This window comes from Gadus macrocephalus, chromosome 3 (assembly GCF_031168955.1).
Source record: "Gadus macrocephalus chromosome 3, ASM3116895v1".
In the NCBI taxonomy this organism is placed as follows: domain Eukaryota; kingdom Metazoa; phylum Chordata; class Actinopteri; order Gadiformes; family Gadidae; genus Gadus; species Gadus macrocephalus.
The window spans coordinates 26,677,771-26,691,667 of NC_082384.1; the positions used below are offsets into that span (position 1 = coordinate 26,677,771).

Here is a 13,897-nt window from a genome sequence, read left to right on the forward strand (position 1 = left end):
TCCCTCCATATCCTCGATCCAGTGGATGGGCGTTGTGCTCTGCGCACATTGTAACATTCTTCCTCTGTCAATTCAATCTCAAGTTCCCTTTCCTAACCTTTGTAATATGATAATTAAAAAGGTTATAGGATGCAAGAAACACGCTCAACTATTGGGTTGTAACCATTGCGAAGAGGTTTGCAATGGTTTACGGGTTCCTTCACTCGTTCACAAAAATAATGTACACAGTCTTGCATCTTTGCCTTCTCTTCTGTCTTCCAAATTATTTTTTTGCCCCGGCTCAAACATTTTATGGTCACGACTACCTTGACTACATTTTGGCTTGGTTCCAGGCTTAAAACTGTCTTAAAAATGTTACTTCCGGAACCAGAGCCGTTCAAAAAGACAAAGACCAGTGTTCTGATGTTCTCAAAGAGTACCTAGATCATATTCTCTCGGCCAACAAAGAGGAGAAGACAAAGGGAAGCTGGACTACTTGGCAGATACAGGCCCGTTTCACAGGGGACAGTGATGCACTATCTAGTTTAGATTGAGTTGATGAATGCAGCATCCCTCCCTCCACAAAGAAAGCAAACAAAGAACCATTCATTTTTATAATTTCGATATGCATAAATAGGCTTTGGGAAAAATGATGGGTCACACTTGAGACTTGACTCCACGTCTTGAGAGGCGGATTGGATTTTCTGTCCCAATATTCTGAGGGGTCTCTCTGCTACTTCGTGCTTCTGTGGTAAGTTGTGTGATTGCTCTTTCACACTTCATTCCTGGTGATGAGACCTTAGCATCCTTCTATAGGCATGTATGGTGAGATAGTTCTTTGCTTCAAGGTAGATAAGGCAGACCTGGTACGACGGCTCTGATAAGAGCATTCACTATTCCAAGTTCTGGGGAGCCTTCACTGGACCGTTCTCGTTTTGGCGGGGTCGTTATGGCGGGGTCGTTATGGCGGGGTCGTTATGGCGCGCCAGCTCCTGCATCTCGCTATTCCTTTAAAGTGGACAGAATTTCAATGCCTAAAGTAAACAGTAGTTTCTCCTGTTAGTTTCTTTTTATTTATTTTTTTTAAAAACATTGCATCAGTACTTTATTCTTAGGGTATGCATCTCCAAGGCCGAATACTCTATCGGTATTGTGCGGATTATTTGGGTTTGTTTAGGGTTGGGTTTGACAAACAGCAGCCGATAACTGCGTGCATACATCTAGTCACTAGATGTCACATTTTATCATTGAGATTCTCATTATAATGAGCTGTCTTTGACCATTGACCCTCTGAGCTAAATAGTCTTCTAATTGAAATGCATTGATTTAAATTGTTCAGTCAAGCATTAAAAAAAGTCTGAGGAAAGCTCCCTTTCAAAATGCATGGGTTTGACTTTTTCTCTGTGTATTTCAGAAAAAGTCAGACAACCGTTCTGCGGGACGTAATCTGGAAGGCATTGTGACTAAATCGACTTCAATTAAAAAAAATCAACAAAATCTAGAACTCAAACTGCATTGAAAAGTATTGTCAATCCTAAGAAGTCTGAAATCCCAACTTTTTATCATAAACCAATATTGACTTATTTTCTCCCTATAGAAAAAACATAGATAATCATGGAAAAACTTTGATGGTTTTCTGCACAATACAAATCTTGCTGAAAAGTGAGCAAGACTGTTTCATTGAAAACTTTGAGCCCTCATTTCTCCCAAAGCAAAAGACAGTTCAACACAGTAAATGCATTAAACATTATATTAGCTCCTAGTGCGAGAGCCATCAACTAGGCCAGGGTGTTGGACAACACACCGACATCCACTCAATAGTGTAATAATGTATAGGTTGGCTGTGAATAATATGAGTTATGCTAATCCAAATACATCCAGTAAAATAAATAATCGAAAAAAGCAGGTGTTTGGGAAAAATGCAGTTTAAGTGAATTCCTTGATATTAACATGTCAACATATAATCTTCATTTTTTTATTGCTAATATCACATATTAGAATTGTGCTACACCGCAAACGTCATCGTTTTGTGAGACCTCTGTTTCACCGATCCATTTAAATACGTAGACAACTGGTCCCTAATGTGACTCCATTGTTTGGATGACCTATATTTACCTATCTGCAGAATGAGGCAAAACACAATGCTCTACAAACAGAAGCCATCACACCAGTGTTTCCAAATATTGTGGTTGCACAAGCTACTGCATGGTAAATCACGTCAGGAATGCAGCACTTACAATGTTAATGCATCACCGATTTTTAAAACAGTTCAATGTGGCACAGAGATGAAGTACTTTGAATGTCCCCCCTACACACACAGGTATATATACCTTTATCTGTAGCAACTACTCCAGCTGCTATTGGGAAGAATTCCATTGTTCCTTAGTCATGGTTATATAGTACTACCTATACTGTAACTACAACTCACTGATTGCACTGATCATTTGTGATTATCTGTTTGAAACCTGTAGAGTTGTGAAGGTCCAGCCCATCAAGATGGGAGCAAGGAGCCTGATTGTGCTGCTGCTTATCCACACAGCTGCCAGGACATGCTCAGGTAAACCCTACACACAGCTGCCAGGACATGCTCAGGTAAACCCTACACACAGCTGCCAGGACATGCTCAGGTAAACCCTACACACAGCTGCCAGGACATGCTCAGGTAAACCCTACACACAGCTGCCATGACATGCTCAGGTAAACCCTACACACAGCTGCCAGGATATGCTCAGGTAAACCCTACACACAGCTGCCAGGACATGCTCAGGTAAACCCTACACACAGCTGCCAGGACATGCTCAGGTAAACCCTACACACAGCTGCCAGGACATGCTCAGGTAAACCCTACACACAGTCTTGGGCGATGCAGTACCAATGGGGAGAAAGATAGGGATTTTTTTTCTTTCACAGCAACAGCAGTTAACACTGTTCTGTCATTGGCCAATCAGATTTGTCTGAGGCAACATCATGTAAAAAAGGTGAAAGGATAATGTACAGAATGCACCAATCACAACAGAGGGATGCAGGAAGCCCGAGCAGAGGCTGTCCTCCACTAACGAGCCTTATTCCTAATGAGTCATGTAGTCGGTGACACAATGTATATTTATAAAACATACACTTCCATCATTTAACAAAGACACGGCTGTTACCGTGTTGTACACAAATTAAAGTTAGAACGTTATATCTGATATGAGATAGCCACTACGTAATGACGTACCACTGCGGAACATCCTGCTCCGCTCCTGGTTCCAACGGTTCGGCCTCCAACCTGATTCGGTATCAAACTTGATTCGGTATCTGACTCGGGCTGCAACGGGCTGAATGGAAGCCGTTGAAACCGGCAATGTTTACAACCTCTCGGGGGGTATCAATGTGCCAAACCAATCACAGATGCTCAATCTGAAGGGCTTATCTTTCCAATAAATAAATAGAAATGTAACATCTTACAATGTCATCTTCAAACAGCACAAGTCAACAACCAAGCCACTATGGGAGAAGTCCGTCTGGTCAATGGAGGGAGCAGCTCCTGCTCTGGCAGGGTGGAGATCTTTATCCAGGGCCAGTGGGGCACAGTTTGTGACGATGGCTGGGGCCTTCCAGATGCCCAGGTGGTGTGTAGACAGCTGGGCTGTGGGAGGGGGCTGTCTGCAGAAAGCAGAGCCCGTTTTGGACAAGGACAAGGGCCCATCTTCTTGGATGACATCAACTGTAGCGGGAATGAATCAAACCTCACACAGTGTGGCCACAGTGGGCTGGGGTCCCACAACTGCAATCACCATGAAGATGCTGGTGTTGTCTGTGAAGGTAATAAACACAATGAACCTGTGGGTACCTGTCATGTACTTTGTCTTCTGCCATGGCTAACTTCTATCTCTTAACTTCCCCCAATTAATCGTACTCATGTCGTGGCCGTTTTGGTTCCATCTTTGTTCGAAACAAAAGCTGGCTGGGAGAACTGAATTTTGGATTCCACATTCAGTTCCCTATCTCAACTTGTTTGAGTTTTCCTTCTTTAGGGAGACATTTGCATATCATTGAATGTCATCTCAGTACAATAAACCGTTATGGCGAACTTGAAATTAATGTTATGAGTCGAAATTCGAAGAGGACGTTGCCTGGTTGGTGCGGTTATTTAAGAGCAAAATCTGTTGAAATGTACATCTTCCTGTTCCTTTGGTAGCATTGGGCCAGTACTAGCAGTCTTGTGGATTAACAGAGACTTGTTTTGTAGGTGAAACAACCGAAAACTCTGTGGCTGATGGTGAAGTCCGTCTGGTCAATGGAGGGAGCAGCTCCTGCTCTGGCAGGGTGGAGATCTTTATCTGGGGCCAGTGGGGCACAGTTTGTGATGATGGCTGGGGCCTTCCAGATGCCCAGGTGGTGTGTAGACAGCTGGGCTGTGGGAGGGGGCTGTCTGCAGAAAGGAGAGCCCGTTTTGGACAAGGACAAGGGCCCATCCTCTTGGATGACATCAACTGTAGCGGGAATGAATCAAACCTCACACAGTGTGGCCACAGTGGGCTGGGGTCCCACAACTGCAATCACCATGAAGATGCTGGTGTTGCCTGTGAAGGTAATAAACACAATGAACCTGTGGGTACCTGTCATGTACTTTGTCTTCTGCCATGGCTAACTTCTATCTCTTAACTTCCCCCAATTAATCGTACTCATGTCGTGGCCGTTTTGGTTCCATCTTTGTTCGAAACAAAAGCTGACTGGGAGAACTGAATTTTGGATTCCACATTCAGTTCCCTATCTCAACTTGTTTGAGTTTTCCTTCTTTAGGGAGACATTTGCATATCATTGAATGTCATCTCAGTACAATAAACCGTTACGGCGAACTTGAAATTAATGTTATGAGTCGAAATTCGAAGAGGACGTTGCCTGGTTGGTGCGGTTATTTAAGAGCAAAATCTGTTGAAATGTACATCTTCCTGTTCCTTTGGTAGCATTGGGCCAGTACTAGCAGTCTTGTGGGTTAACAGACACTTGTTTTGCAGGTGAAACGACAGAAAACTCTGTGGCTGATGGTGAAGTCCGTCTGGTCAATGGAGGGAGCAGCTCCTGCTCTGGCAGGGTGGAGATCTTCATCTGGGGCCAGTGGGGCACAGTTTGTGACGATGGCTGGGGCCTTCCAGATGCCCAGGTGGTGTGTAGGCAGCTGGGCTGTGGGAATGCACTGTTTGCATCACAAGAAGCCTTTTTTGGACCTGGCCAAGGGCTTATAGGATTGGATGATATCCACTGCATCGGCCACGAATCAAACCTCACACAGTGTGGCCACAGGGGGCTGGGGTCCCACGACTGCAGTCACCATGAAGACGCTGGTGTTGTCTGTGAAGGTAATAAACACAATGAACCTGTGGGTACCTGTCATGTACTTTGTCTTCTGCCATGGCTAACTTCTATCTCTTAACTTCCCCCAATTAATCGTACTCATGTCGTGGCCGTTTTGGTTCCATCTTTGTTCAAAACAAAAGCTGGCTGGGAGAACTGAATGTTGGATTCCACATTCAGTTCCCTATCTCAACTTGTTTGGGTTTTCCTTCTTTAGGGAGACATTTGAATATAATTGAATGTCATCTCAGTACACCTACAAAGCTCTCCACAACCTAGCCCCCAGTTATCTCTGCGACCTCCTCCAAGAATACACTCCCTCCCGCTCCCTCCGCTCAACCTCTGCTGGACTACTATGTATCCCCACATCACGACTCACTTCAATGGGTGCCCGGTCATTCAGCTGTTCAGCACCCAGGCTCTGGAACTCCCTCCCCCCACACATAAAACAGTCAGACACCATTACAACCTTCAAGTCACAACTCAAAACTCACCTGTTCAAACTCGCACACAACGTCTAACTGATCACTGTTTTGATTGTTTTTTTTGTTTTGTTTTGTCTTGTTTTTGTTTTATTTATTTCTTATTGCTTATGTTTATTTATTTATCTGTTTCCACAATGTCTTGTTTTTTTAAAAAAATTGTATGATGACTATATGCTCTGTAAGGTGACCTTGGGTGTTTTGAAAGGCGCCTCTAAATTAAATGTATTATTATTATTATTATTATTACAATAAAGTGTTACAGCACATTTTAAATGAATGTTATGAGTCGAAACTCGAATATGACGTTGCCTGGTTGATGTTAATTAAGAGCAAAATATGTTGAAATGTACATTTTCCTGTTCCTTTGGTAGCATTGGGCCAGTACTAGCAGTCTTGTGGGTTAACAGAGACTTGTTTTCCAGGTGAAACAACAGAAAACTCTGTGGCTGATGGTGAAGTCCGTCTGGTCAATGGAGGGAGCAGCTCCTGCTCTGGCAGGGTGGAGATCTTTATCCAGGGCCAGTGGGGCACAGTTTGTGATGATGGCTGGGGCCTTCCAGATGCCCAGGTGGTGTGTAGACAGCTGGGCTGTGGGAGGGGGCTGTCTGCAGAAAGCAGAGCCCGTTTTGGACAAGGACAAGGGCCCATCCTCTTGGATGACATCAACTGTAGCGGGAATGAATCAAACCTCACACAGTGTGGCCACAGTGGGCTGGGGTCCCACAACTGCGATCACCATGAAGATGCTGGTGTTGTCTGTGAAGGTAATAAACACAATGAACCTGTGGGTACCTGTCATGTACTTTGTCTTCTGCCATGGCTAACTTCTATCTCTTAACTTCCCCCAATTAATCGTACTCATGTCGTGGCCGTTTTGGTTCCATCTTTGTTCAAAACAAAAGTTGGCTGGGAGAACTGAATTTTGGATTCCACATTCAGTTCCCTATCTCAACTTGTTTGAGTTTTCCTTCTTTAGGGAGACATTTGCATATCATTGAATGTCATCTCAGTACAATAAACCGTTACGGCGAACTTGAAATTAATGTTATGAGTCGAAATTCGAAGAGGACGTTGCCTGGTTGGTGCGGTTATTTAAGAGCAAAATCTGTTGAAATGTACATCTTCCTGTTCCTTTGGTAGCATTGGGCCAGTACTAGCAGTCTTGTGGATTAACAGAGACTTGTTTTCCAGGTGAAGCAACAGAAAACTCTGTGGCTGATGGTGAAGTCCGTCTGGTCAATGGAGGGAGCAGCTCCTGCTCTGGCAGGGTGGAGATCTTTATCTGGGGCCAGTGGGGCACAGTTTGTGATGATGGCTGGGGCCTTCCAGATGCCCAGGTGGTGTGTAGGCAGCTGGGCTGTGGGAGGGGGCTGTCTGCAGAAAGGAGAGCCCGTTTTGGACAAGGACAAGGGCCCATCCTCTTGGATGACATCAACTGTAGCGGGAATGAATCAAACCTCACACAGTGTGGCCACAGTGGGCTGGGGTCCCACGACTGCAGTCACCATGAAGATGCTGGTGTTGTCTGTGAAGGTAATAAACACAATGAACCTGTGGGTACCTGTCATGTACTTTGTCTTCTGCCATGGCTAACTTCTATCTCTTAACTTCCCCCAATTAATCGTACTCATGTCGTGGCCGTTTTGGTTCCATCTTTGTTCAAAACAAAAGATGGCTGGGAGAACTGAATGTTGGATTCCACATTCAGTTCCCTATCTCAACTTGTTTGGGTTTTCCTTCTTTAGGGAGACATTTGAATATAATTGAATGTCATCTCAGTACAATAAAGTGTTACAGCACATTTTAAATGAATGTTATGAGTCGAAATTCGAAGAGGACGTTGCCTGGTTGATGATGTTAATTAAGAGCAAAATATGTTGAAACGTACTTCTTCCTGTTCCTTTGGTAGCATTGGGCCAGTACTAGCAGTCTTGTGGATTAACAGAGACTTGTTTTGTAGGTGAAACGACAGAAAACTCTGTGGCTGATGGTGAAGTCCGTCTGGTCAATGGAGGGAGCAGCTCCTGCTCTGGCAGGGTGGAGATCTTTATCCAGGGCCAGTGGGGCACAGTTTGTGATGATGGCTGGGGCCTTCCAGATGCCCAGGTGGTGTGTAGACAGCTGGGCTGTGGGAGGGGGCTGTCTGCAGAAAGCAGAGCCCGTTTTGGACAAGGACAAGGGCCCATCTTCTTGGATGACATCAACTGTAGCGGGAATGAATCAAACCTCACACAGTGTGGCCACAGTGGGCTGGGGTCCCACAACTGCGATCACCATGAAGATGCTGGTGTTGTCTGTGAAGGTAATAAACACAATGAACCTGTGGGTACCTGTCATGTACTTTGTCTTCTGCCATGGCTAACTTCTATCTCTTAACTTCCCCCAATTAATCGTACTCATGTCGTGGCCGTTTTGGTTCCATCTTTGTTCAAAACAAAAGATGGCTGGGAGAACTGAATGTTGGATTCCACATTCAGTTCCCTATCTCAACTTGTTTGGGTTTTCCTTCTTTAGGGAGACATTTGAATATAATTGAATGTCATCTCAGTACAATAAACCGTTACGGCGAACTTGAAATTAATGTTATGAGTCGAAATTCGAAGAGGACGTTGCCTGGTTGGTGCGGTTATTTAAGAGCAAAATCTGTTGAAATGTACATCTTCCTGTTCCTTTGGTAGCATTGGGCCAGTACTAGCAGTCTTGTGGATTAACAGAGACTTGTTTTCCAGGTGAAGCAACAGAAAACTCTGTGGCTGATGGTGAAGTCCGTCTGGTCAATGGAGGGAGCAGCTCCTGCTCTGGCAGGGTGGAGATCTTTATCTGGGGCCAGTGGGGCACAGTTTGTGATGATGGCTGGGGCCTTCCAGATGCCCAGGTGGTGTGTAGGCAGCTGGGCTGTGGGAGGGGGCTGTCTGCAGAAAGGAGAGCCCGTTTTGGACAAGGACAAGGGCCCATCTTCTTGGATGACATCAACTGTAGCGGGAATGAATCAAACCTCACACAGTGTGGCCACAGTGGGCTGGGGTCCCACGACTGCAGTCACCATGAAGATGCTGGTGTTGTCTGTGAAGGTAATAAACACAATGAACCTGTGGGTACCTGTCATGTACTTTGTCTTCTGCCATGGCTAACTTCTATCTCTTAACTTCCCCCAATTAATCGTACTCATGTCGTGGCCGTTTTGGTTCCATCTTTGTTCAAAACAAAAGATGGCTGGGAGAACTGAATGTTGGATTCCACATTCAGTTCCCTATCTCAACTTGTTTGGGTTTTCCTTCTTTAGGGAGACATTTGAATATAATTGAATGTCATCTCAGTACAATAAAGTGTTACAGCACATTTTAAATGAATGTTATGAGTCGAAATTCGAAGAGGACGTTGCCTGGTTGATGATGTTAATTAAGAGCAAAATATGTTGAAACGTACTTCTTCCTGTTCCTTTGGTAGCATTGGGCCAGTACTAGCAGTCTTGTGGATTAACAGAGACTTGTTTTGTAGGTGAAACGACAGAAAACTCTGTGGCTGATGGTGAAGTCCGTCTGGTCAATGGAGGGAGCAGCTCCTGCTCTGGCAGGGTGGAGATCTTTATCCAGGGCCAGTGGGGCACAGTTTGTGATGATGGCTGGGGCCTTCCAGATGCCCAGGTGGTGTGTAGACAGCTGGGCTGTGGGAGGGGGCTGTCTGCAGAAAGCAGAGCCCATTTTGGACAAGGACAAGGGCCCATCTTCTTGGATGACATCAACTGTAGCGGGAATGAATCAAACCTCACACAGTGTGGCCACAGTGGGCTGGGGTCCCACAACTGCGATCACCATGAAGATGCTGGTGTTGTCTGTGAAGGTAATAAACACAATGAACCTGTGGGTACCTGTCATGTACTTTGTCTTCTGCCATGGCTAACTTCTATCTCTTAACTTCCCCCAATTAATCGTACTCATGTCGTGGCCGTTTTGGTTCCATCTTTGTTCAAAACAAAAGATGGCTGGGAGAACTGAATGTTGGATTCCACATTCAGTTCCCTATCTCAACTTGTTTGGGTTTTCCTTCTTTAGGGAGACATTTGAATATAATTGAATGTCATCTCAGTACAATAAAGTGTTACAGCACATTTTAAATGAATGTTATGAGTCGAAATTCGAAGAGGACGTTGCCTGGTTGATGATGTTAATTAAGAGCAAAATATGTTGAAACGTACTTCTTCCTGTTCCTTTGGTAGCATTGGGCCAGTACTAGCAGTCTTGTGGATTAACAGAGACTTGTTTTGTAGGTGAAACGACAGAAAACTCTGTGGCTGATGGTGAAGTCCGTCTGGTCAATGGAGGGAGCAGCTCCTGCTCTGGCAGGGTGGAGATCTTTATCCAGGGCCAGTGGGGCACAGTTTGTGATGATGGCTGGGGCCTTCCAGATGCCCAGGTGGTGTGTAGACAGCTGGGCTGTGGGAGGGGGCTGTCTGCAGAAAGCAGAGCCCGTTTTGGACAAGGACAAGGGCCCATCTTCTTGGATGACATCAACTGTAGCGGGAATGAATCAAACCTCACACAGTGTGGCCACAGTGGGCTGGGGTCCCACAACTGCGATCACCATGAAGATGCTGGTGTTGTCTGTGAAGGTAATAAACACAATGAACCTGTGGGTACCTGTCATGTACTTTGTCTTCTGCCATGGCTAACTTCTATCTCTTAACTTCCCCCAATTAATCGTGCTCATGTCGTGGCCGTTTTGGTTCCATCTTTGTTTGAAACTAAAGTTGGCTGGGAGAACTGAATGGGGGGTTCTACTTTCTGTTCCCTCTCTCAGCTTTAGCCAAGTTTTAGTTGAATTTTTTGAAGGACAAATTTGCTAATCATTTACAAATGGAACAGGAAGTGGAGCTTTTCGGACACTGATAATCAGTTTTGGGAACGTTACTTCAAAAAAGGAATTAGTTAGAGTTACTCACTACTTGTTCCAAAAAGTTAGAAAGAGTTAGAAACTGAATTACTCTATAATAAAAGTAACTAGTTACCAGGGAAAGTAACTATTTGCGTTACTGTAAAAAAAAAGAAAGTTTCTATATGTCAAAGAATTTGTTTTTTTCTGAGCAGCTTTCACTTGGCCTTAACGTTTTAAATGGTTGAACTGCCCATTCAAGGCACTGATATGCTTCCAACTGAGGCCCCGTCCACACTAACCCGGGTAAATCTACAAACACATAAATATTTATCACTTTCCGTCCACACTAAAACTGAGAATTCCTACACTGAAACGATGCTTCTCGAAAACGATCGCTGAGGTGGATAAACGTGAAAACGCTGGGTTTGTGTTGTAGTGTGGACAGGGTAGACGGAGGCTTTTAGAAACGATGACGTTCGGTTGCCATGACACTGCCACAAGCTTGCTCGTGACCGAGACGCTCATAAAAAAAATGGCAGGTGAAATGCAAATGATGATCTCTCTGTACGATGTCCTAATTTATCTCCAGATACAACTCGTCATATTGGCTCAAACATATCCGTTGCTCCAACGCCGGAGGCGAGCGCTGTATATGATGTTCTTCAGTGATGGTAAAAAACCCGAAAGACGACAAACCGTACTTGGAGCGGCGTTTCTGGACAAGACCGGGTCGAAAATGATTAACCAGTTTATCAAATGTAAATATCAGCTGATCGCGCGCCTGTAATCTAAACAGGGAGGCGTGGCGGAGTTATGTAACCATGACAACAACTGTTTATCAAAATAATTTCATTGTGGAACGTGGATGCCAAAAACATTCCGAAAAAGATATATAAAAACGAACACTTATCTCGTTGTTGACCCGCCCGGTCTCCTCACTGGCAGTTTGTGTTTGGAGCACAGGGGTGCGTTCGGATTACGCAGTTTATTCAATCAATTCATAGTAGCGCACTGCATTTTTCGTACAGTAACGGTAACGGCGTTACGGACGGAAATAGTAATTAGTTAGATTACCCCGTTACTGAAAAAATAATGGCGGTACCTAACGCCGTTCTTTTAAACGGCGTTATTCCAAACACTGGTGATAATATAACGCTACGCTGTTTGCGGATGGTCAGGCTCAGTCTGAGCAGCGATTTATTTAATGTCCGCTTCCGAGTCAGGGTTAGGCTTCCCAGACACCTATAGTATATCCCTATGTTGTGTGGCAGATTTCAAGTACAACTTCGCTCATTATAACACTGTAACGGGTTCAGCGGAGTCAGGACACAGTTCTTTGAAGGAAAAGGAGCGAACTCCCGTTTATTTCCCCTTCGGGTTAACAAACAATCCACATGCAATAAAAGGACAACGTTCCGTGCGTATTCCGTCCGTCTCCAGCACTTATGACGCTCTCCCTGGCTCACAGAGCGCGTCTTCCCTCTCTCTCTCTCTCTCTCTCAACCCCTGACTGAAAGACAAGCAGGCACATAAATACACACTTCCTGATTGGGTCCGATTGCAGACACCTGTCAGCAATCAGACCCCATCACCCCAACAGACCCGGTGCTCCATACTCCCCCTGCAGGCCAGACGCCGTCCCACCTCCACAAACACTAATATCAGAAAGACATAGATGATACTCAAAAACTATCACAACGTTTTAAATGTCAGGATTGGAATTCCACTCGATTCACTCGCTGTTTAAAGGGACACTTCACCTATTTGCATTAAGCTCTGGTTCTTCCACTTCCACATCAATCTGATGTAGACTGAACCGTGACATGGAGGAGAAAGGGATTGTTGCCTGTGATTGGTGACCACGATTGTCTCCCACCGGAGCCCCGCTGCCCGCGCCGAGGCACCACCACCCCCGCGCAGTCGTTTGAGAGGATTTTATGAATAAACGACTGCTTCAGGTTCTCAGACGTCTCTGGTCCTTCCACATCAATCCTAAGTTGCAGTTCATTCTGGACTTCAGAGAGTCAAAGCCAGCGTTTCTTTCCCCAATTCCTTCTCCACCATGGCCGAGCATCAATACACGGGTCTTATTTTTCTAACCCGCACCCGCCCGTTCCCGAGAATTACATTCCGCACCCGACCAGACCGCTATAAATTGATACCGACGCCTGACCCGCACCCGAAAGAAAATTAGACACAATAGATGGAACGCCGGGGAATTACACTATCTTGTGTTTGGCGTGGTGCTTTAGGTCGCTGTCCAAAATAAGCACATCATCCACTGTGGACGGTTTTAGTTGACTCCTCTACTCCTGAATAGCACAAAATTTGAAATTGAATTGAATTTTCGACTAAATATATGACCCGTGGTCTACTGTCCCCTGGTCTACTGTCATGACCCGCCTCACTCTGCCTCTCATTGGCTAGGGATCCACCCTACTCTGCCTCTCATTGGCTAGTGACCCGCCCTACTCTGCCTCTCATTGGCTAGTACTCGTCGTTGATAACTTGGAATTATTTTTTTGTTGCATATATACGCAATTCACGTGGAGTCGATATTTGAGTTAAAAAACTGTGAATTCCGCCGAAAGATGACCCGTTGGCACCCCGATAAGTTGCCTGCTTGGAAATGTTCATCAAGTACATATTAATGGTATCGTCAAGTTCCTGGTTTCTTTGTCACTGAGCCCCTCTTATGCCGCTGTGGTTCAAAGGATTTGTTTTACAGGTTGATCGACCGAGGCTGTTCCTCCAAGACCTTCCAGAGCTCCAAATGAACCACGGTGAAGGGGACCCGCTGTGAGCTGGCCGTGTACAATGCTTCACTAAAGCTCCTTATTATTTGTAGAACATGGTGGCTTACTTCTGTGTGTATATAGTTATAGTGAAGAGGCTGAAATGATGAGTCTCGCATAACATTCAGCTTAAATAAATATTTACAATTTCCGTTCCAGTTTCTCTGCTGAGCACAAACTTGGGCAATGCCAACACTGAAAACTCATGTGTTTTACTTTTTATCATTTGGCTCATGTTCTCATGCATAGTCATGAAAGCACTGCTGTCAATGCCACGTTAGCTGCCAACAACTCGGCATATATGACCTACATACACTTACCAAGTGCTGATATCCAATTCATCTGATAACCTTTAAAATCGAGAAACATGTTTCATTTTACATACATAAGTACACATACAAAGTATGTATACCTACTAATACATACGTA

General features: G+C 44.9%; 1 protein-coding gene across 5 annotated transcripts; it reads left to right on the plus strand.

Moving 5' to 3' along the window:
• The first annotated feature begins 288 nt into the window (after positions 1–288).
• On the plus strand, positions 289–13,619 carry LOC132454771 (deleted in malignant brain tumors 1 protein). 5 transcript variants are annotated; one of them, XM_060048354.1, is made up of 13 exons: positions 289–730; positions 2,451–2,536; positions 3,445–3,783; positions 4,211–4,552; positions 4,980–5,321; positions 6,224–6,565; positions 6,993–7,334; positions 7,762–8,103; positions 8,531–8,872; positions 9,300–9,641; positions 10,069–10,410; positions 11,263–11,344; positions 13,402–13,619. In XM_060048354.1, exons 2-12 carry the CDS (start codon positions 2,476–2,478, stop codon positions 11,340–11,342), a joined length of 3,216 nt encoding a protein of 1,071 aa, XP_059904337.1. In that variant the 5' UTR covers positions 289–730; positions 2,451–2,475; the 3' UTR covers positions 11,343–11,344; positions 13,402–13,619. The 5 variants fall into 5 exon arrangements, with proteins under 5 accessions (XP_059904337.1, XP_059904338.1, XP_059904340.1 ...); XM_060048355.1 differs by lacking the exon at positions 11,263–11,344 and having other exon boundaries at positions 292–730; positions 13,402–13,498; XM_060048357.1 differs by lacking the exon at positions 4,211–4,552 and having other exon boundaries at positions 300–730.
• Positions 13,620–13,897: the final 278 nt, after the last annotated feature.

Bases quoted from the DNA above. Each gene is read 5' to 3' on its own strand.
- LOC132454771 (XM_060048354.1), top strand. From the start codon at position 2,476: ATGGGAGCAAGGAGCCTGATTGTGCTGCTGCTTATCCACACAGCTGCC. The intron at 3,784-4,210 runs GTAATAAACACA...CTTGTTTTGTAG, and splicing joins TGCTGGTGTTGTCTGTGAAG to GTGAAACAACCGAAAACTCT. The intron at 7,335-7,761 runs GTAATAAACACA...CTTGTTTTGTAG, and splicing joins TGCTGGTGTTGTCTGTGAAG to GTGAAACGACAGAAAACTCT.